Below are 20,645 nucleotides of genomic sequence, written 5' to 3' on the forward strand. Positions count from 1 at the left end.
AGGGTCTTCATGGTCATCTGGAACGTCTGATCCATGGGTAAGGGCTAGGAGGAAAGCTCTGACCTCTTCAGGAAGCATGTACTTGGAGACAACTGGTTCCTTATCTTCAGTAACACAATAGCGGGTAGATGGGCAGTAATCGTCATGCTGAGAGGCTTTACTGTCCTGTGGTGAAATAACTAATAAATTCAGTATAATAGTGTAATTACTACTACTAGTATATTAGTTATTTAAAAAACAGGCTTGCTTTGCTGCTGGTCTCCCCCATAAGCTTCTGTTTGCAAAATTCACACAATGTAAAACACTTGAAACACTCTGTGGTTGCCTGCAAGAAGGGCTTGCTAGCTTCAGTAAGGACTACACCGACATATTCCAAAGCTTGAGTTAGTAACTGCCTCAGGTGCTATAAAAACTTACAGCCGGCCATAGCAATAAGGCAAGAGGAGGACATCAAAGGGATCCACATCGGCAAGGAAGAAATCAAGTTATCCCTATTCGCAGACGACATGATCTTATATCTGAAGGACCCAAAAAACTCAGTACCCAAACTCCTACACCTAATAAACCAATTTGGCAAAGTAGCAGGATACAAAATCAATCCACAAAAGTCAGCAGCTTTTCTGTACACTAGCAATAGACAAACAGAAAAGGAAATTATGGAAACAATTCCATTTACAGTAGCCAAAAAAGGAATAAAGTACCTAGGGATCAACTTAACCAAGGACGTGACGGACCTATTCAATGAAAACTACAAAAATCTAATAAGGGAAATCAAAGAAGACACAAGGAGATGGAAAGACCTCCCATGCTCATGGGTAGGCAGAATCAATATAGTGAAAATGGCCATATTGCCCAAATTGTTATACAAATTCAATGCAATACCTATCAAAATCCCAGCCACATTCTTCACTGAAACAGAGAAACCAATCCATAAATTCATATGGAACAGCAAAAAACCTAGAATAGCCAAAGCAATTCTAGGTAAAAAAAGCAGTGCAGGAAGTATCACAATATCAGACTTCAAGCTCTACTACAAGGCCATCATAACAAAAACAGCATGGTATTGGTATAAAAACAGATCGGAAGACCAATGGATTAGAATTGAAGACCCAGAAATAAAACCGCACTCTTAAAGCCAACTGATATTCGACAAAGGAGCTAAAGACATACAATGGAATAAACATAGCCTCTTCAACTACTGGTGCTGGGAGAACTGGGCAGCCATATGCAGAAAACTCAAAGTAGACCCAAGCCTATCACCATGCACCAAGATCAACTCAAAATGGATCAAGGACCTCAATATCAGACCTGAATCCTTGAAACTACTGAAAGACAGAATAGGAAAGACGCTAGAACTTATAGGCACAGGAAGGAACTTCCTGAATAGAGTCCCAGGGGCACAACAAATAGGGGAAAGACTCGACAAATGGGACTACTACAAATTTAAAAGTTTCTGCACAGCTAAGGTCATAGCCACCAAAATAGAAAGACAGCCAACGATATGGGAAAGGGTATTTACCAGCACAGCAACAGACAAAGGCCTGATATCTGTCATCTACAGAGAACTCAAAAAACTAAGCCCCTCCAAGCCCAATAAACCTATTAGGAAATGGGCAAAAGAACTAAAGAGAGACTTCACAAGAGAAGATATAAAAATGGCAAAGAAACACATGAGGAAATGCTCAACATCCCTGCTAGTAAAGGAAATGCAAATAAAAACAACCCTGAGATACCACCTCACCCCAGTTAGAATGGCCTATACTCTGAACTCAGGAAACAACAAATGCTGGAGGGGCTGTGGGGAAAGAGGAACCCTTCTCCATTGTTGGTGGGAGTGCAAATTAGTACAACCACTTTGGAGAACAGTATGGAGGTTTCTCAAAAAGCTCAATATAGACCTACCCTATGACCCAGCCATACCACTCCTAGGCATCTACCCTAAACAGCAAACCCCAAGATATCAAAAAGACATTTGTACTTCCATGTTTATTGCGGCACAATTCACAATAGCCAAAATATGGAAACAACCCAGATGCCCCTCCACAGACGAATGGATCCAAAAAATATGGTACTTATACACAATGGAATACTACATAGCGATTAGGAATGGTGAAATATTGTTGTTCGCAGGGAAATGGTCAGAACTCGAACAAATAATGTTGAGCGAGACAAGCCTAGAACACAGAAAACAAAGGGGCATCATCTCCCTGATATATGACTGTTAACAAAGGGAGACGGAGAGACAGTAGAGACCAATTCTGTGAATACTGTATATGTTCTTGATACATTGTATATTGTATATATGTCTACCTGACCTAGACAAGGGATAGAAAAACAGGACGTAAGATATCACAAGAAATGTACACACTGCCCTACTATGTAACTGTACCCTTTTTGCACAACACCTTGTAAATAAATTTATGTTCAATTAATAAACAAATAAAAAAAACAAAAAAAAAAACCTTACAGCCGGGCTGGGGATATGGCCTAGTGGCAAGAGCGCTTGCCTCGTATACATGAGGCCATGGGTTCAATTCCCCAGCACCACATATACAGAAAATGGCCAGAAGTGGCGCTGTGGCTCAAGTGGCAGAGTGCTCAGACCCTGAGTCCAAGCCCCAGGATTGGCAAAAAAGAAAAAAAAAACCCAAAAAAACCAAACTTACAGCCTCTGACTATGTTAGAACTTCTCTTCATGCTTCCTCTGGTGCTTTCCTTCTCAAATCGAAAAGGCAATTAAACAGATGCAAAGAAGATAGACTTCAATCCTTTTGAGAAAAACTTCCACTGATTTGTATTATGGTCAAGATTTTGCTTGCTCAATAGTCATTAAAGTACAAAGAAATCCAATTGTAAATGGCTAAATTGCTTTATTTCAGATTAAGTAAAATCCTTTTCTTGGAGCCTCACTGCCCATACCCAGACTGATTAATTTGAGTCATTAGAAATATTTCAAAATCCACCCTACCAACCTGCTCTTTCCTATGATACAAGCAGATTATGTCAACAAGACGCAAGACACCAAGAGAAATCTTTCTCTCCTGACTTGGAGAAGCTCATTGGTTTAGTGGCATGGTTGCCATGGCAATGCTGGTCTTTCCATGATGGAGACAAACTGTAACACTTTATAGAGTTTGTCTGATCCCTTCCCAGGACCCGGCTTCCTTCCTCTCAGGCATCCTCTGTTGGGCAGGGCAGCCCACTCCAGCCCCGCTGGGCCCTGGGATGGAAGGTGCTGCCTGGTACCATCTCTGGGCCTCTAACTTGCTGCTACGGGGTCCCTGCACTCCCACCCCATTTGCTGATTCTCTGTATGTACCTGTGAGAATTATTAAGAGACAGGTCAGGGTTGGAGGTGTGGCTCAGATGGTAGAGCACCAGGGAGGGGAGGTGTTAAGACAAAACATGTAAGGGGTAGGAAGTCGCCCCAGACGGTGAGAACAGACATCTCAACTTGTCCCTGGTCCTGATGGCCGTAAGCTTAAGTATACCATGGTGAGAACTCTGGTAGAAATGTTCCAAAATTTCATCTTCCAATTTATTGCTGCACCCTCCCAAAAGTTAAATTGTACAGCTAACTTTGAAATGGTTTTACTTGGCCAAGTGGGTCCAAGTTTCAAAGAAAGATTAAAAAAAAAAAGACACAATTCTTCCTCCCTAAACATTTAATGAATAAACGATCGACCAGACACCACAAAACTTGTCATTATCATATCCCAGACTTACAGTGGAGAATCTGGTTTTTAATTTCAGCTGGGCCATCAACTCAATATGCAAGTATTGAACAGCCTTGCCTCATTTCCTGAGAAATGCTACCAGAAAATGAAGACTCATTAATAAAGCGTGAAAGGCGCTTTGTGTTGCAATTCTAACATAATGGTTCTTACTGCTTTTTGTGCGCAGCTTAAGGCGAGTACTTGTTCTCACGCTCACCCCTGGCGATGGCGAAGCAGCACTACTTAGAGAGCGGGCTGGCCAGACAAGTAAGAGGCAGGTGATGTGACCAAGCTGCCACTCTGTGCCATTCGGAGACCAGGGACAGCAGAGCCAAAGCAACGTTCTTGTAATCCACTTAGCCACTAAATGTTTCCTATCGCTCACCCCTTCGGTTCTTTTTGGGAGTACTGGGGTTTGAATTCAGGCCACTCAGACCTCTGCACCTACTAGGCTGGCCCTCTACACTTGAGGCACCCCTCTGGCCCTCAGTCCCCCCTTTTAAGAAGTCCTGGTTCATGTGGTCAGAAGCATGCAAGTGGTGCAAGAGCTCCTATACTCCCAACAAAACCCAAGCATCAACGGTGAGAGTGAACCATGAATGAATTTATTGGCATCACCAATTTATGAACAAGTTATTTCTCCCCCATGAAGTGAGGTGACTTCAATCTGCCATAACATGTGCCCGTAAGTCTTCACCTTGAAAAGTAGTGTTTCATGCTTTAACCGGGGTCTAGGAGGAAAAAAGAAATGCAACAGTTGCTAGCCATGTTTCCAGTTTCCTTAAACATCTGACAAGAGCAAGACATTCCTTATAGTGAGCTGCGATTCCCGGGAACGGGGAGGGGGGGGGGGGGGGGGAGGTGAGCCTTGGTCACTGTCGGGGTGCACAGCTTCGGAAGAACAGGCACTTTCCGGTCGGGTAAAACCATGCTCCTAGGAAGACAGAAAGACTTTGCCTTGGAAGGCACTGAGGTCTTCCTGTGCTAATGGGGTGCCGGGCCCCCACTGCTGGAAGACATATGGAGAGGGAGCTAGGATTTTGTCTGCAGGAGGGGAGGGGACCGTGACCTCCACCCCAAGGCCCTGGCAAAGACAGCACCAAGGTACAGGGCTGCTGCACTCAGAGACATTGCTCTCACTGAGCTCACTGTTGAAACTGAACAACCCACCACAAAACCAGGTCTCCTTCCGCTAAATTATAAGCACCTAGAAAAAAAGGGCTAAATTCAAAATACCATGTCTCCAGGCTTGTAATAAAATATTTACTAATTCAAAATGAAAACGAAAAGTGCTCATGGGAGACAGTTCCAATAAGTAAAATTGCTCATAACCATAAGCTGCCAGAAGATTAATATTTATCACAGTACGGTGAGGCTGCAGGTCTGAAGCTTTTAAAGAGCAAAACAGGAAAATGAAACCTGAAAATCATCTCTGACCATCTGCCTTCTTTCTGAAATAACAACATCAAGAAAGGAGCCGGGAGGGCAAATCACTTTTGCCGTTTGGAGCACAAAAGTCTAAACTTGCCAGTTGTACAGAACTGTCACTTTACTGCATGACAACGTAACTTTACATGGCCAGCACCTCTGCAGAACTAAAATGAGCCCAGCAGCCTGGAAGCCCAATCAGTTCACTAACACCGTGTTCACTGCGGGGCCTGGCAGCTCTCACTGCCAGGTAGGACAGCAGGGCCCTTGCCTGTGCTTCAGCCTTAGGTTCCAGAAGAGCTGGTGTGTGAGGACATTAGCAGATGTGGGGAAAATAAAAACACACAGGGAAAAAACCTATTCTTTTCCATGCTTCTGAACAGTTATGTAACTCCAGCAGCAATTACAAAAGTGGAGAGTTTATCCTCCTAAGTACTTGATTTGGGGCAGACAAATGAAGAGGTTTAATTAAAAGAAGACAGCTCTCTACCTAAGCATTGCTAAATGAACTGAAAATCAATGTGCCAATTATTTTTGCTTGTTAGGGACAGAAAGGACTTTCTTTTATCATGCCTTAGCACTTCTATGACTGGCGTGCCTTGAATTATTACCTCTATAGCTTAACTTCAGAACCACTGATTGACGAGCCTCAAACTAAAGTAACTTTGATTTTTATGGTGCTTTAAAAATGTAAGGTACAATTCTTCTAAGTAAGTCAATACTTACTCATTACTCCTTCTTTACTTTCACAATTTTTATGCTGCTACCCGCTACCTTCTCGGCGTTTGCTCTGAACTCTGTCTTCAGTGCATCCCTGACAGCTTTTGCACAGATCTGCGAGTACCGGATGTAGCTGGGTGAAATGAGAGACGACAAGGCATTAATTACCAAATAAATACTCATTAGAGGATTCTGTTACTGTGCTTTTCGTTTTCTTTTTACACTTTTTAGTTTGCTTGTATGAAATTGTAGAATTAGATTCAAAAGAAGTGACAAATGGATGCCAAAAGGAATCTAAACAAAGAAAAAGATTAGAAAGTGTCCAAGTGATAGTTGTTTGGAAAGGTCATCATGATTTTCTTTTGTACTAGGACTTATCTTTTCAAGGCATATTGATTAAAAAAAGGATGCATAGATATATTTAAAACAACACCCCCACCCTCAATTCACAGCTCAGGTGATGACTAAAATGTTCATGGAGGCTTTTACATAAATGAATTCTTCCTATTTCTCTACTTAGGTTTTTTTTGTCCTTTATACTATTGTTATGAGGTAAGGCTAAATATAAATTAGAAGAGAAAAAAACCTATTTTGAATTAATCGGCTCTCTTTGACAAATAGTTTTAAAGGATTTTTCTGGGATATTGGACTTTGTCTCGAAAATCTGTTATTGTAAATAAACACTTCCTAATCAAGGTTTCTAAATGAAGCTAAAAAGGCCCAAGAGAAAATCAACTCTAGCAAGATACCCAAACGCCTGCTTCCTGTTTGGTGCATGAACTTCCACCAACATCTTATTTCCCTAAAAGATGTCAGATCACTTTTCACACTTCCTGAAAACAGGAAGAAGGGAGGGATGTCTATTTCTCATTTTTGACACTTTGTTTTGGGGAGTCAGAGGTAAGAGTTCCAAGGCCTGTGGTCCACTCCTTACTGGGTGACCTTCAGGCAGGTCAACCTTTCCAGCTTGGTTATTCACCTGTAAAAACAATAGAATAAGAGGATAACAATTCGTGCCCGGCGGATACCATGGCAGATGGCTTAATAACTAATTACGATCACCCATGTCTCAAAGTTTTACTTGACCTCAGCAGCACGTGGGCAGCTGGGAGGCGGTGGTTCGAGCCTGCGGACAGCGAGGCGTCCCACCTGGGCCTCAAACAGGCTCCCCGCGAGCGCCCCTAGAGGGCTCGCAGCCACTTTTGTGGTGAGCAACCGTAGGCCAAGGAGGGTCAATGAACGAGGAGGGCAGAAGCAGAGGTCAAAGACCTGGCCTCCAGGCAGGGTCAAGAGGTCTCAAAGGCGAGCAGGGGCGGGCTCGGCGCAGCCGGTCCCCTCGGCGCCCCGACACAGGTGGGTGGCGTGTCACACGCAGGCCCAAGACTCCAGAGGACGCCCCCGGTGGCGTTCCGGGCCCCGGAGGCCCGGGCGGGCCGCGCAGGCCCGTGACCCCGTGACCCCGCAGCCGGAGCACCTGGGCCGGGGCGACGCCATCTTGGCGGCGGCCGCAGCCCCGGGCCCGGAGGCCCGCGGGTGACGGGCCCGGCCCGCGTGGCGGGCTGCCTTCCCGTCGCGCCCGGGCGCTCGCCCCTCGGGAGGCTCAGGCCTACCTGAGTCCGGCCTGTCGCCAGTACGCCACCATGGTGTCCCGAGAGCGAGGCGCGCCGGGCCGGATCGCAGGACGCGGCGGTGCCGGGGCTCAGCGGGGCGGAAGTGCCGGAAGTGCGGGCCTGGGGAGCGGAAGGGGCGGGGCGCGCGGACCTACCAGTCGGCGCTCCTCGCCCCGCCCCCCCGCGCCAAGGGGCGGGGCCGCCCTTCGCCGCCGCGGCCTGAGCCGCGCGGGCTTCCGTCGCGGCCGGCGGAGGCCGCCGGCCAGGCCTTGCCCCGCCCCCGCCCCGCCCCCCGCCCCGCCCCCGGGGCCCAGCCGCCCGCCCAGCCGGCCGGCCCGCGGCTTCAGGCCCGGATGGAGTCGGCTGCCCGGGCAGGCAGGTGTGAGGCACTGGGAAGCCACGTGTAGGCAACACTTTATTCAGAGGCAATGCTAGCTCGCTGGCAAAACCCATCACAGGTTACAAAGACATAACCGGGCTCCCCGGGCGTCATGGTCTACAAATACCCCGGCAGGTCTCAGGCGCAGCGGTACTTTAAGTAGAAAAATAGTCATTTTACAAAGGTTTGGGATAGTGCCTCTGTGGCTTTTGTTCATAGGAACTAGGCTACAGGAAACCCGACTAGAAGAAGTTGATCCCAGTAAGTCCTGTGAAATACGAAGGAAGAGAAGCGAATCGCCTTGTCACAAAAAGTGTATGCGACAGTTACAAGTATCACAGACGCCGTTTAGTGGTTGATAATTGGTGGCTACAAAAGGCAAGATGAAATACACTTCCTGCTTTCCCCCAGCATCCGCTCTTGGGTGTCCCGTCCATCATGAACCTGCAGTGCCGTCCACCCCCGACGGCTGTGGCCACACTCCTCCTCGCCCTCTCCCTCTCTCCCGACGCCCCCTCGCCCTGCGCTTGGCACCGCGCTATTAAAACACCAAGTACCGGAATTTACCCTTCACATCAAGACATCATTTGAGTAATGTCAAATGATGTACAGCTCTTCATGTAAAAAAAGATGTTTTGTGGTCACAATTACCTCAAAAAGTAATTATATTCAAATAACCTGACATATCATGCCTTAGCAATTACAAAACCATGATTATGACACATAGTAATTTATAAGTTAGGCAAATGAGAGATGCTAGGAGATGTGAAGACGTGAAGAGCTGTTCTGTTTTAAGAGTGCTGCAAACTCAGGCAACGACTTTTATTTTTTTCAGTTAATAGAACCAGCCCACGACACAGCATGCTAAATCATAAAGTACAAGGCCAAGGAAGGCAATACCTTTACTAAGTTACAACACTTTGGCAAATCAATACAGTACTCTTGAATACAATAAAGTAATGTTGTTAGGGCCATATTACTTTAGTGCTAATTTTCACTCCAAAAATATCATTTAAATACCAAACCAGAACACTGTGGTTTTTAGCAGAGCATGTTGCTTTATATAAATGAATGTCTTTTGAACTAGAGTTTCTCCTTTTGCGCTGTCCGTGGTTGGCGCGGGGAGGCTGTGGGCGTCTCCGGACGGCAAGGCTCTGCTCTGGGCTCGGTCTGGTGCCGGGATGAGATCCGATGTCTGAAAAGCTGTAGAATCTCTTTAAGATGAGTCCAAGTGTCAAGACCAGACACTCAAACAGAAACACTTACATCTCCCCCTAAATTCTGCAACCCTCAAAATCAAGGCCGTCATTTCAAGTCACCTCACCTCAGTGACCTCCTGTCATTTAGAAGCCCTGCGTTTCTTGGGGTCAGAAGTCACACAGCCTTTACTCCGTCCAGCTCATAGAAAAAAGTTCTGCCTAAAATAGTTGTTTTTTTTAAATAACAAATAAATATGCGGCCATCTTGGAGAGCCCCGGGCCGCACGCCATGGGAGAGGCTCGCTGTCATTTCTCCGCGAAGGCCGCTGCTGCCATTGGGGTCCTCACGCTTCCTCTCGCCGAGGCGGCCAGCTCTTCGATCTCGGCGTTTAGCTTGTGTATTACCCACTCCATGGCTTCTCGGCCCTTAAAGATCCAAGGCAGCGGTGGTTAGGGGATGAGAGCAAAGGCACGCATGACGAAAACGACACACTGGCGAGTCGGAGCACGGCGAAACCCCGGGAGGAGCTACAGACCCCTTCTGTTCTTCCTCGTGTCTAATATTATGTACCAAATGTCACACGGCTTGATCCATGAACACTTACATGACAGGATGTCTTACTCCTTCATGCTCTCCATGGTCACACTCCTTTTCTTTTGATGTCTACTTGTAAAATAAAGCCACGGAGGAGGCTCGGCAGGCTCCGGTGCCTGACTCCACTGTCACCCCTCCCTCCCGGTGCTTCCTGTTTGAGGGCCTTTGCACATACAGTTTAATCCTTACAACCGACCCTCTCCCTCTTCAAGTGCTCACGGCGGTATCGATCACCAAGCACCAAGCACTCTCTTATAGCTGCTTTTACTTTCTCTTTTCTAGGGTTGTCTTGTGATTACTGTGGCCTTCCTTAATTCTCTAAAAAAGGGACACTTGTGTTTTGGCTCCTGCAGTCCCCAGTCTAGCCTAGTACCCTGCCAGGCACAAAGTATCTATGAATATCCTTGACTGACCATATCACACATGGTGAAAACCAGCCCACGGGACATCTTTCTCCCTCCACTTTGTTTGGGCTCAAGCCTGGTCAGTGGGAGCGATTCCGAATGGGCAAGAGTCCGTTTTTGGGGAAATGGGACAAGCTGGACTCTGCGTGTGAGATGTGCGTATGTGTGTAGCACTGAATCATGTCACCAGGACGGTGGCTGGAAGGGGGCACGTTAAGAAAGGGCATGTGAAGCGAGGGCACACGGGTGCGCGCTGGCGAGCGTCACCTCACTCGCCTCGCCCCCTCACGTGGAGGGGGGCCGGAGGGGCACCGAGGCTAACTTGATCACCCCGGGTGGAAAGGCTGGCGCGAGTGCTGGCGCGCGAGCCCGGGCGCGTCTGTTCAAGGACCCGCCTGAAGCTCTCGGGCAGCTTGCTCTAGGGGGCCAGGAATGCCAAAAAGAGCAAACACCTTAAGCAAAGCACTTCAGGAAGCAGACCCAGGGGCTGGACGGCAGACACTCACCTTGCTAGCATTGGAGGAGATGGTGCTGGCCATAAGCCCCTCCAGGTAACTGCTGAGGCTCACCCCCTTCACAGTGATTATGGCTTCTTGAGTCAAAATGGTTCTGGAACAAAACACATCACAGCTTCAGCTCACCTAGTATCTAGTTTTACAAATACTTGATGAAAGAAAAAATTAAAACACCCATAAAACAAGTGTTTAACACCCGTGACTCACTTGTCTGGGTCCTGAGGATGTGGTTTGTATACGAGTCTCTCGTCTACGGAAACCATGTTTGTAAATGAAATCTGCAGGACGGGGAGGAAAAAGGTTTATCATTCCCGAGACAACGATGCAAGTCATTTCCCCAACGAACACACACAAAAAGCTTTTGAGCTAAACACGCAAAACTAGAAATAAACTACCTTGCTCCTACGGCTCTGAAAGTACCTCAATTCCACTTCTACTGTCTGCTCTTTATTCAAATACATTTCAGAAGGTGTGTGGGGCCCTGGCTCCGGGTTACAAAGCACTGGCTTTGAGGAAGCGGCAGTGAGGCCCGGAGCGGGCCGGACCGCGCAGCTAACGCACACGCGCTGGCTTTCCACGGACAACTGTGCACGTTCACCTTCGACCTAAGAACTACAGAACAGCTGAAAGCGTTAACACAGGAAGCAGGGCTTACATTGGTGGACTTGAGCTCCATCGTTTTCTCCGCAGGGTCAACTACGGAATGTTCTTGCACGTACGTCTTCGTTCTTGCTGCACCGATCAGCTACGGGAAACAAAGGGACGAGGGGTCAGCACAGAGGGCCTCCTCCACCCAGGGTGTCCATACTGTACTCCAAGGCACACGTTAGAGCTGTCTTGAGCCAAAGGTCTGTCTAGCAAAAAGCAGGAGGCAGCACAGGTTCAGAAGATGACCTGGCAGTGGGGACTGGGCACTCACAACTTGCACGGTATGGATGGAGCAGACTGGCTGCCATCTACCCCCCCACAAAGGCCTTTCCCAGAAGCCAGCGGGAGTCAACCCCCGGGAGGCATGGGCACGCCAAGCATGGCGCTCAGCTACGGACACCAGAACGTGTGGGGAAACATGGCACCCGGCAAATGGGGAACTCGAGAACATGCCGGCATGCCAGGGCAGCCCTAGGCAGGGGCCCCCCCCATGCGAGAGCAGCCACTGCCCAGCGGGGGGCGCCCCGCCCCGCCGTGCCCAGTGTCACCTCCCAGGCGTGGCTGGGGCTGCTCAGCTCTGCGCTCCTGGCTCCCGTGGTCCGGTGCCATGGTCACACAGAGGAGGCGAACATCACACTCCTGGCCGTGTGCGTGCCTAGCGGACCCGCCTCCCGCCTTTGCACACTCCTTTGCTCCTACAATGAACTTGCATTCGGTTTCTGGTTGGTTAAATTGGCTCACCAAAGCCTGCTTGTTTGTCACTGAATACACGTGTTTCTAAAGAGGCAGGAGGACACGGAGCGGGGTGTAAGAGCAGCGGCAGTGCGCCCGGGAACCCGGCCTACCACTGACCAGCGCGGCCGCCCCGCCGTGACCAGCGGAGGCTACTCCACCTCTTGGTGTTGGCCTCAAGTTGCTGGCACAGGCAGAGAAAGAGTAATTCCTGTTAGACAGGGAGCAGGAGCTGGCTTCCTTCGGAAGGTTTTATCGGGTGCCTTCATGAAGACTGTAATAATATTTCCAATTCATTATACGCTCATAACTCAAGTTTATTATAATACAATTTGAACTGATGCAAAAATGACATTCGGAATCGGCTCCCACCACCTATTTGAAATTCTAATGTGGCGCGGAGCGCGGCTCTACCGCAGGCAGTCACGTCTCTGGGGGGGGGGGGGGCACTCACAGACTTCACGATGGAAGGCAGCCCCCACTCGGTGCTGAGGAGCCGGTGGCTGTGCAGCTTCCCCGAGGGGTCCACGTGCCGGGCCAGCACGTCCACGCCCACCACGCTCGGGTTCATGGGGTTGGGGTACTTCTGCATGGCAGCTGTTGTCACGGTTTCCCACGGGTGACTGTCAACAAAGTTAAAAATATGCATGTGAGCCTGACGACTCCTGTAACCCATCAAACTGCTCTTTACCACAGAAATTTAATTACTTTTTACTGAGGAAAAATTACTTTCTCAAACACTGACTGATGATTCGGGGAGTTCAATCAACATGTCTGTGTGTGTGTGTGTGTGCGCGCGCGCGTGTGTGTGTGTTGGTCCCAGGGCTTGAACTCGGGGCCTGGGTGTTATCTCTGAGCTTCTTTTGCTCCAGGCTCATGCTGTACTACTTGAGCCACAGTGCCACTTCCAGCTTTTTCTGAGAAGTTTATTATAAGACTCTCACGGACTTTCCTGCCCAGCTGGCTTCAAACCATGATCCTCAGATCTCAGCCTCTTGAGTAACTGGGATGACAGGCGTGAGCCACCGGGGCTCGGCTCCGACATTTTTACTGTGCATAGACTTCAGTATTTTCCCCACACTGCGATGGATGTCACTAAGGAGCAAACTACTTACCAGGGCATTTGAAGCACATTTCCCTAACAATCTTTCCTATTTCCATTACTCAGGTTCACACGTCAGCTAGAGCCTCTGCTTCCCTGACGGCCCGTGGCGGGGTGTGCCTGGCTCCTCACTAGCGGCCCGCGGTGCTGTGAGGTCAGGAGAGGAAAGGAACTTGCGGGCCTACCAGCTAGTACAGAAATTACAAGAAGACAGAAAGCACTATTGCTTTAATGATTAAAAAATCTTGTTAGTCGACATCCATTGCTCTCAGAGAAACAATTCCTGTTTGCTAAAGTTCTCTGGGCATAATCAAATGTCCTTCTGCTCTCCTAATGTCCTAGCGTAGCAAGCCCTCACTGACACCTAGGACTGAGTGGTGACGAGACCACATCACTGGAGAACCTGTAGCATCCTTCTTTCCTGGAGGAAGCAAAGCCATGTGCTCAAGGCTGCCAAGGGCAAGGTACGTGAGCTCTCCGCGCCTCTGTGCATGGAGGCACGCGCAAAAGACCTGCGACCAACACGACAGGTGCTCGGTCCTCTGAAGTCTGACCCCCGTCCCTTCCACTCTAGCGATGCACGCTCCTGCCTTCATCTACAGGGAAGGCGGGACCCGGAGACGAGGCCTCCAGCTTTATCAGTTGAAATCAATCTCACGGCTCACAGGTTTTTTTCTAAAAGCAAAATGGGAAGGCATTAATCTATTTCAACTTCTCAGAGAACTCAGACTGACAACTACATCTTGTCAACAGAAGAAAAACCTCAACTCCATTAACTTCTCCGAGCCCTGTATAGGCAGCGACATGATTCTGAATGTCGCCTTCATTTTCTCTACAAGATCGCATAAATGAACCTCTGGTTTTAATCTCAACCTTATTCAGCAATCAGTGCAGGTGTGTAGGTGGAACGGCTTCATAAATCTAAACAATCCCCACAAATATAAGTGATACAGGCTAAACACTCTGATTACACAGTTACCAGGGCAACGGTGTCAAATGAAAACCCAATGAACCCTTTCCCAGTCTATGCAGTTACAGAGTGTGGCCTGTTGGCCTCTTCACCAGTCTCTCCCTCCAATCTCTAACAAATCAGCACGAGCTTTTATGCATTGTTTGACGATATGGACTCAGCCCACGGAGCCTGCTTTGTGAACACAAGGAGCAAAAATGTGCTAATGTAATTACTCAAAAAAAAAGATCTGCCACCAGGAGTCATTTGGTACCATCCCTGAGGACCTGCCTGTGGCTTACTGACTTGTCCAGTTTCTTCCCCTATCCAATGAGTGAGGGGGCACTGTTTACTCCACTGAGGTCCCACCGAGCCACCCGACACCCAGGGCCCGGTGTCCACAGCACTACACAAGGAAGTTATCAGGGTTGACTTCAACTGAGGGCCAGCCATGGGTGTGGTGGCCTCGGGAGGAAGTTCTAGAAAATCCAGGCTGGGTGGAGCGCAGGTGGTGGCTTAGAAGCTGTGGAAGAACAGTGTCTGGAAGATGAAAAGCCTGGGAGAGGGGATAGGAGAGGCGCCCTTCCTCAAAGAGGCGGAGCTTCGGGAAAGCGGGCCTGGAGAGCCTTTGTCTTTGTGCAAGTGGGTACTGAGGTCAGGTGTCTGGGGAGCACCTAAGGACCGGAAGTGCGAGACAGAGCTCAAGGCGCAGCTCTGGAGGCCTTCAGCGTGGGACTTTGATTTCATAGTCTCGACTATCTGGAGACACAGGCCCATCAGGGTTTCCTTTCCAGGGGTGACATAAGGATGCCCACCTTTTCATCAAATCTCAGAGAGATCGGGGACCCAAAGACGATCGAGGGCCTCAACTAAATGTGAGGTAGGATATTTACACGGAGGGTTAGGAGAGATGAGGGCACTGGAACGGGGAGGGGTGCCCACGGAGCTCTAAGAACAAGACATCCTGACAAGCGACCACACCTGCAAGAGGCCTGGGGCGGCGTGTCCCTGAGGCCGAGCCAATGGGTGAAGGACATGACCAGGTTAGAAAACATCAGACTCAGTCAGGGTCTCTCCTCGTTCCCAGAGGCTATAAAACAAAACTTCCCTCTGGCTCCAACACTCAGTTCTCCCCAGCAGGCCCTCAGAGTCTGGTCCATGATGCAATAAATAAATAAACGAATAAAAGAACAACTGGTAACTGTGGAGGTGGGGGCTGAGGGGTGAACTCAGGGATTGGCGCTGCCGTTGGGCTTTCTCACTCGAGGCTGGTGCGGTACACGTGAGCCCGACCCCCATGGCCGGCCTTTGTTTGTGGCGAGCGGGAGATGGAGGGGCTTTTCCGTCCCGGTTGGCTTCGAATCTCTCTCCTCAGACCTCGGCCTCCCGAATGGCCGGGATTGTGCTTGTGAGCCACAAGGGCCCGGTGACAACTCCTGAAGTGGGGCCCAGAAACGCGTTTTAAAACTCAAAAAACTTCCCAAGTGAAACACACCGCAAGGCTGCGAGAACTGAAACAGTATGGCAGCACGCGCCACGGCGGCGTTTACCACCGTTTCCCCCCTCGGAGGGGAAAAACAGGTTTACCCCCGAGGAGCGCCGGGCCAAAGCAGGCGGCCGGTGGTCGGGGTCAGAGGAGGCGCAGCCACGCGGGACCGCGGCTCTCCCGTCCGGGGGGGACCGCGGCCTGCGAGCTCCGCGTCCCGGGCGAGGCCCCGGCCGCCGGGGGCCGGCTCGGCTCCCCGGGTCACCCCGGCCGGGACCCCGGGGGGCCCTGGGGGCGGCGGGCACCCGCGCCGGAAGTGCGCGCCGCGGGCTTCCGCCGAGGACCGCGTGCTCCGCGACGCCCCCAGGGCCCCCCGGGGGGCGGGGCCTGCCGTCCGACCGGCTCCGGGGTCGGGTCGCGGGGTCGTGACCTTGGCCCGCACCCCCCCCCCCGGGGGCCCGCGGGCTCGGAGCGGCCCTGGTCGCCGGGTCGTCGCCGGGCACCCCCCCCACCCCACGCCAAGGCGCCCGAACTTACTCAAAGACGTGCTCCGAAGTCCAGATCTTCATGGTGCCGGAGGCCCGAGCGACGTCCGGCGGCGCTAGGGGACAGCGAGGCGCGGAAGTGCGCCGGCTCCGCCCCCTTGCCGGCGGCGCAGCGCGCAGGCGTCGTCGGGCTCGGCGCGCGGACGTCCGGACGTGTGACCGCCCCCCCACGCCCGGTCCCGGCTCAGCTCGGAGCCAGCCCCGCCCCTCGGCGCAGCCAAGCCACGCCCCCCAGCGCGACGCAACTCAGCTCGTCTCCCGCGCGCGGCGCAGCCCGGCCCCGCCCCCCCGCGCGCCGCGCAGCCCGGCCCCGCCCCTTGCGCCGGCGCAGTGCTGGGGCGCGGGGCTGAGCGGCCCGGCGGCGGGTGGCGGGGCTCAGAGGACGAGGACGGCAGGCCCAGGCCCCGGGCTCGCTCCTCCCCGACCAGCACCCCTCACCCCTCCCTCCGGGGGGGAGGGCTCCACACACAGCGCCGGTCCTGGGCTACTCAGAGGGCCTCGGTTCCAAGTGAGGCCACTCCCGCCCTCCCCCCCCCCCCCCCCGTGTCCTCTCCCTTTGGGATCCCGCCCAGCCCTGCTGCTGGCAGGGAGCGTGGCCGGCCTACTCCACCTCCAACCTGGGAGCAGAAATACCAGTGAGGAGATCCACTCCAGAGCATTCCCGAAGAGTCCAGAGGACCCGAGGGATGAGGTGTAGTCAGTCCTGGGGGCGGGGGGGGGGTGGTGTGTGAGCCCGAGGGGGGGAGGAGGTGCCCGTGGGGGGGTGGGGGGGTGGCCTGGGTTGGCACCAGGGTGCTGCTGTGGCTCCTTTGGCGTCTACACTTGGCTCATCAACTCCACTTCCGTCCCTTCGGCCCTGTGTGTGTCTTTCTCCGGTTCCACTGTTACTTGGCTTCGTTTTTCTTTTTCTTTTTGGGGTGTCAGCGCGGTGTGTAACCCTCCACCCTTATCCATGGCTTTGCTTTCTACTGTGTTAGCTGCCTGCGCTCATGCTTTGGAAATCATCAACGGCGGCTTCCGAAGGTAAACCGGGCATAGAAGTAAGTGTGCGCTTTCCTGACGGGCATGATGAGATCTCTTGCGATCCCTGCTCCGTCCGGCCCTGGCGAAGAGTCACCCTTTGCCAAGCGACCCACCCGTTACAAGCGTCCACCTCTGAACACCATGTCCGCGGCGGTGGCACCGCCGTGCTCGGATGGAGGGTTTGGTGCTCCCCGTGGTTTCAGGAATCATCTGCCTGGCGTCTTGGAAAAGGTTGCTGGAGGATAAGGAGGACCATGGTGGCTAGAAATGTGTCTGGTGTTTGTCCTGGGTTTCTGTCCTAAGCGAGTGCACCACCACTTGAGCCACAGCTCCACGTCTGCCTTGTTCTGCGAGTAACTGGAGATAACAGTCTCACAGGCTTTCCTGTCGCAGCTTGAACCTCAATTCTCACATCTCAGCCTCCTGACGTGCTGGGATTACAGGCAGGAGCCACCACCCATGCCCAGCTATTTTTATTTTCACTTGTTAATTTATTTAAAAAAAATTGTTGGTTCTGTGGCTTGAACTCAGAGCCTGGGTGCGGCCCCTGAGCTGTTTTGCTCAAGGCTAGTGCTCTACCACGCTGAACCACAGCACCACTTCCTCAGTATTCTGTATAATAAACTTGAAACCATGTTTCTTGAGTTCTGTGAGGCATACTAACCAGTCATTAAACACAGGGGGTGTGGGGAGGATCCATGTGTGTGTGTTGGGGTGCTGGTCTCCTGGGACAGAGCCCCCGAGTCTGTGGGCTCTGTCTACGGTGCAGTATCCATGTAGCACTGCCATCTGGAGAGCTGTTTGGTCGTGGGGGACCCCCACACATGTGGACTCAGAGGTGTGTTTGTGTTGATGTGAACATTGCAGAAGGAAATACTTTTTTTTCCTTTTTGGTCAGAATTAGCTTCTTCACAAATACACTCTAAATAAAACTTTGTATCACTATTGTACTGTCAATAGAAAACCAGGGGCTTCCCCCTCCTCCAATACATGCAAAATATGACAATTCTCAAAAGACAACTCCAAGTCCTGGGGACTCCCCAGAGTCTTCTCAGTGACCCCAGAGTAGGGTTGTCTGTGGAAGAGGAATTAGCAGTTGCAATTTTAAGTAAAATCTAAGGCTTTTAAAGCAATACATATATATCACATACGTACATATATATCACCATGGATATACGAATATGTGTATATTCAGTAATTACATTTACTCACATTCGTTACAGATGTTTTGTCCAAGTGCAGCAAAATAAATGAATAAATCAAATGGAATTTCAAACAAAAATTTTAAAGCTGGGTGCTAGCGGTTCATGCCTATAATCCTACCCACTCAGTGGGGTGGATCTGAGGCTTACAGTTTGAGGCCAGCCTAGGCAAAAATTTGAGGCTTTTATCTCCAACGGAACAGCAAAAAAGCTGAAAGTAAAGAAATGGCTCAAGTGGTAGAGCACCAGCCTTGAGCAGAAATGGCGGAATGACAGTGTGAGGTCTCGAGTTCAAGCCCAGTACTGGTACATGCACACACGCACACGCACACGCACACACACATGCATGCACATTTAAATTCCGGCACATACATTTTGCAGCTCAGTTGATACCGAGAAGCTCTTAGTTCTGCATCATCGTCACTTGTGTTTAAATTACTGTGTGATCTGTGGATTCTTTCTGTACCTTTCAACTTATGAAGAATCCACCTCCCACATGGCAAATGGAACCCCAAGCCTGAGGTAAAGGTAATTGTGCTTAGTTTGCATGGTGAAGATTTCAGACATGTTAAATGGCAATGTCTACTGCAGAAGTTGGGCAGTGGGAAAAATTACCTATGTATCTTGCACACACACAGATTTTCCCCAAGCACGGGCTCCTGAACCACACCTCCTGGACACTAAGGGCCTATTCTAGAAACTTACTGCCATTATTTTATATATTATTAAAAGTTTCCTTAAGTAGTAGTAGAAAGGGGTTTTAGGCTGGGAATGTGGCCTAGTGGCAAGAGTGCTTGCCTCATATACATGAAGCCCTGGGTTCGATTCCTCAGCACCGCATATACAGAAAACGGCTGGAAGTGGCGCTGTGGCTCAAGTTGGCTGAGTGCTAGCCTTGAGCAAAAAAGAAGCCAGGGACAGTGCTCAGGCCCCGAGTTCAAGCACTACTACTGGCAAAAAAAAAAAAAAGAAAAGGAGTTTCAATTCAGCATATGAGTTTATAAATACAGAGCTTCTTGAGCAATGTCACTCCTTTCAAGGTTCTCTCCCATCCCTTCTCCTCCTCCTCTTCCTCCTCCTCCTCCTCCTCCTCCTCCTCCTCCTCCTCCTCCTCCTCCTCCTCCTCCTCCTCCTCCTCCTCGTCCTCCTCCTCCTCCTTTTGTTGGTCGTGGGGTGTGAACTTGGCCTGGGTGCTGTCCCTGAACTCTTCAGCTCAAGGCTAGTACTCTACCACTTTGAGACACAGCACCACTTCCAGTTTTCTGGTGATTAACCGGAGATGAATCTCACAGCCTTTCCTGCCCAGGCTGGCTTTGAACCACAATCCTCAAATCTCAGCCTCCTGAGTAGCTAGGATTACAGGTGTGAGCCACCAGCGCATGGCTTCTATGAGAAACACACACACACACACACACACACACATTTGCCCACCCTTCCTCTTTCCATTTTTCTGTCATTCTTCTCTTGACCCCTGCCCCAAGAAAACCATGTGTTGGCTTCCTGGTATTCATCTTGTTAAACAGTTGGCTAATTGTATATCTCATTTTTCAGGATAAAGCTGTACTTTCATTTTCACAATTTACTATGAAACATTGGTGTTCTTTTTATGTGGATCCAGTTTCTGTGGCCTCTTTGGGTACCAATGTCACACTAGAAGAGAGGCTTTCTTAAACTCTGACTACATGTGAAGGTCAGGTGAGGGCCAGGTGTAGCAAGTACTTAGGCTGAGAATACTATGGGCGGAGAAGGGAGGTGGGTATCACTTTTAGGGAGCCCTCCCGGCAAAGCCCTGGATCCCTCTCACCTCCTTTTGCCTTGTGGCCCTTGTGAACCTCATCTGATGACGATCCACAGCCCACGTTGCCATTGAGTGAGCCGGAGAAGCCACCCAGGCTGAGCCCACGCACCCACTGGCTTCCCCGCTTGGGGAGTCCCGCTGGCCACGGAGGAAGGACAGAAGGCCAGCAGGGGGGCCCGCCACCCGTCTCCATTGTGGGTGTCTCACGTTACTTCTAATTGAACAAGAATCTAGAGTCCAATTCAATTTGGGTTCCATTAGTGATCAAAGTATTCAAGGAGCTGTCCAGAACTTCCTGTCTATATTCGTTTTCTTTCCCCTCAGCTTCTGTTCGCCCCAATATCTAACAAGCTGATTCCTAAATTCCTGTCATAGGGAACGAATCTCTCCTCCCAAGAGGGCCTGGGCTATTTCAATAATTCCTCATCCTGAGAAATAAAGGATCATGTCTTAAGCTAAATTGATTTTGCTTATTAGCAGCCTTCCATAACTAGGCAATCTATAGCAAAATTTGCTTTACTTTTTATGCTAAAAGCTTTTCTACCATGAAAAGACTGACACACAAACAGGGACATAAAACTTGGCCAGAAGATA

The 20,645-nt window shown here is 50.4% G+C and overlaps 2 protein-coding genes across 3 annotated transcripts; both read right to left on the reverse strand.

Annotated features, from left to right (window-relative positions):
* Nucleotides 1–4,299: 4,299 nt before the first annotated feature.
* Atp5f1e (ATP synthase F1 subunit epsilon) lies at nt 4,300–7,592 on the reverse strand. Its single transcript, XM_048349687.1, has 3 exons — nt 7,475–7,592; nt 5,871–5,997; nt 4,300–4,447 (listed from the first exon to the last, which is right to left on the reverse strand). The coding sequence occupies exons 1-2, from the start codon at nt 7,504–7,506 to the stop codon at nt 5,874–5,876; spliced, it is 156 nt and encodes a 51-aa protein (XP_048205644.1). The 5' UTR covers nt 7,507–7,592; the 3' UTR covers nt 4,300–4,447; nt 5,871–5,873.
* Nucleotides 7,593–8,637: 1,045 nt separating this feature from the next.
* Prelid3b (PRELI domain containing 3B) lies at nt 8,638–16,154 on the reverse strand. 2 transcript variants are annotated; one of them, XM_048349685.1, is made up of 7 exons: nt 16,022–16,123; nt 15,121–15,157; nt 12,401–12,569; nt 11,222–11,311; nt 10,774–10,844; nt 10,558–10,660; nt 8,638–9,478 (listed from the first exon to the last, which is right to left on the reverse strand). In XM_048349685.1, the coding sequence occupies exons 1-7, from the start codon at nt 16,050–16,052 to the stop codon at nt 9,359–9,361; spliced, it is 621 nt and encodes a 206-aa protein (XP_048205642.1). In that variant the 5' UTR covers nt 16,053–16,123; the 3' UTR covers nt 8,638–9,358. The 2 variants fall into 2 exon arrangements, with proteins under 2 accessions (XP_048205642.1, XP_048205643.1); XM_048349686.1 differs by lacking the exon at nt 15,121–15,157 and having other exon boundaries at nt 16,021–16,154.
* Between the last annotated feature and the right edge of the window lie 4,491 nt (nt 16,155–20,645).

The sequence above is a fragment of the Perognathus longimembris genome, chromosome 6 (assembly GCF_023159225.1).
Source record: "Perognathus longimembris pacificus isolate PPM17 chromosome 6, ASM2315922v1, whole genome shotgun sequence".
Classification (NCBI taxonomy): domain Eukaryota; kingdom Metazoa; phylum Chordata; class Mammalia; order Rodentia; family Heteromyidae; genus Perognathus; species Perognathus longimembris.

Bases quoted from the DNA above. Each gene is read 5' to 3' on its own strand.
- Prelid3b (XM_048349685.1), bottom strand. From the start codon at position 16,052: ATGAAGATCTGGACTTCGGAGCACGTCTTTG. The intron at 12,570-15,120 runs GTGTTGGAGCCA...CTTTGTTGACAG, and splicing joins GGCCTGCTGGGGAGAACTGA to TCACCCGTGGGAAACCGTGA. The intron at 10,845-11,221 runs GTAAGCCCTGCT...CCCGTCCTGCAG, and splicing joins TGGAGCTCAAGTCCACCAAT to ATTTCATTTACAAACATGGT.
- Atp5f1e (XM_048349687.1), bottom strand. From the start codon at position 7,506: ATGGTGGCGTACTGGCGACAGGCCGGACTCAG. The intron at 5,998-7,474 runs GTAGGCCTGAGC...CATTTCACCCAG, and splicing joins TGGCGACAGGCCGGACTCAG to CTACATCCGGTACTCGCAGA.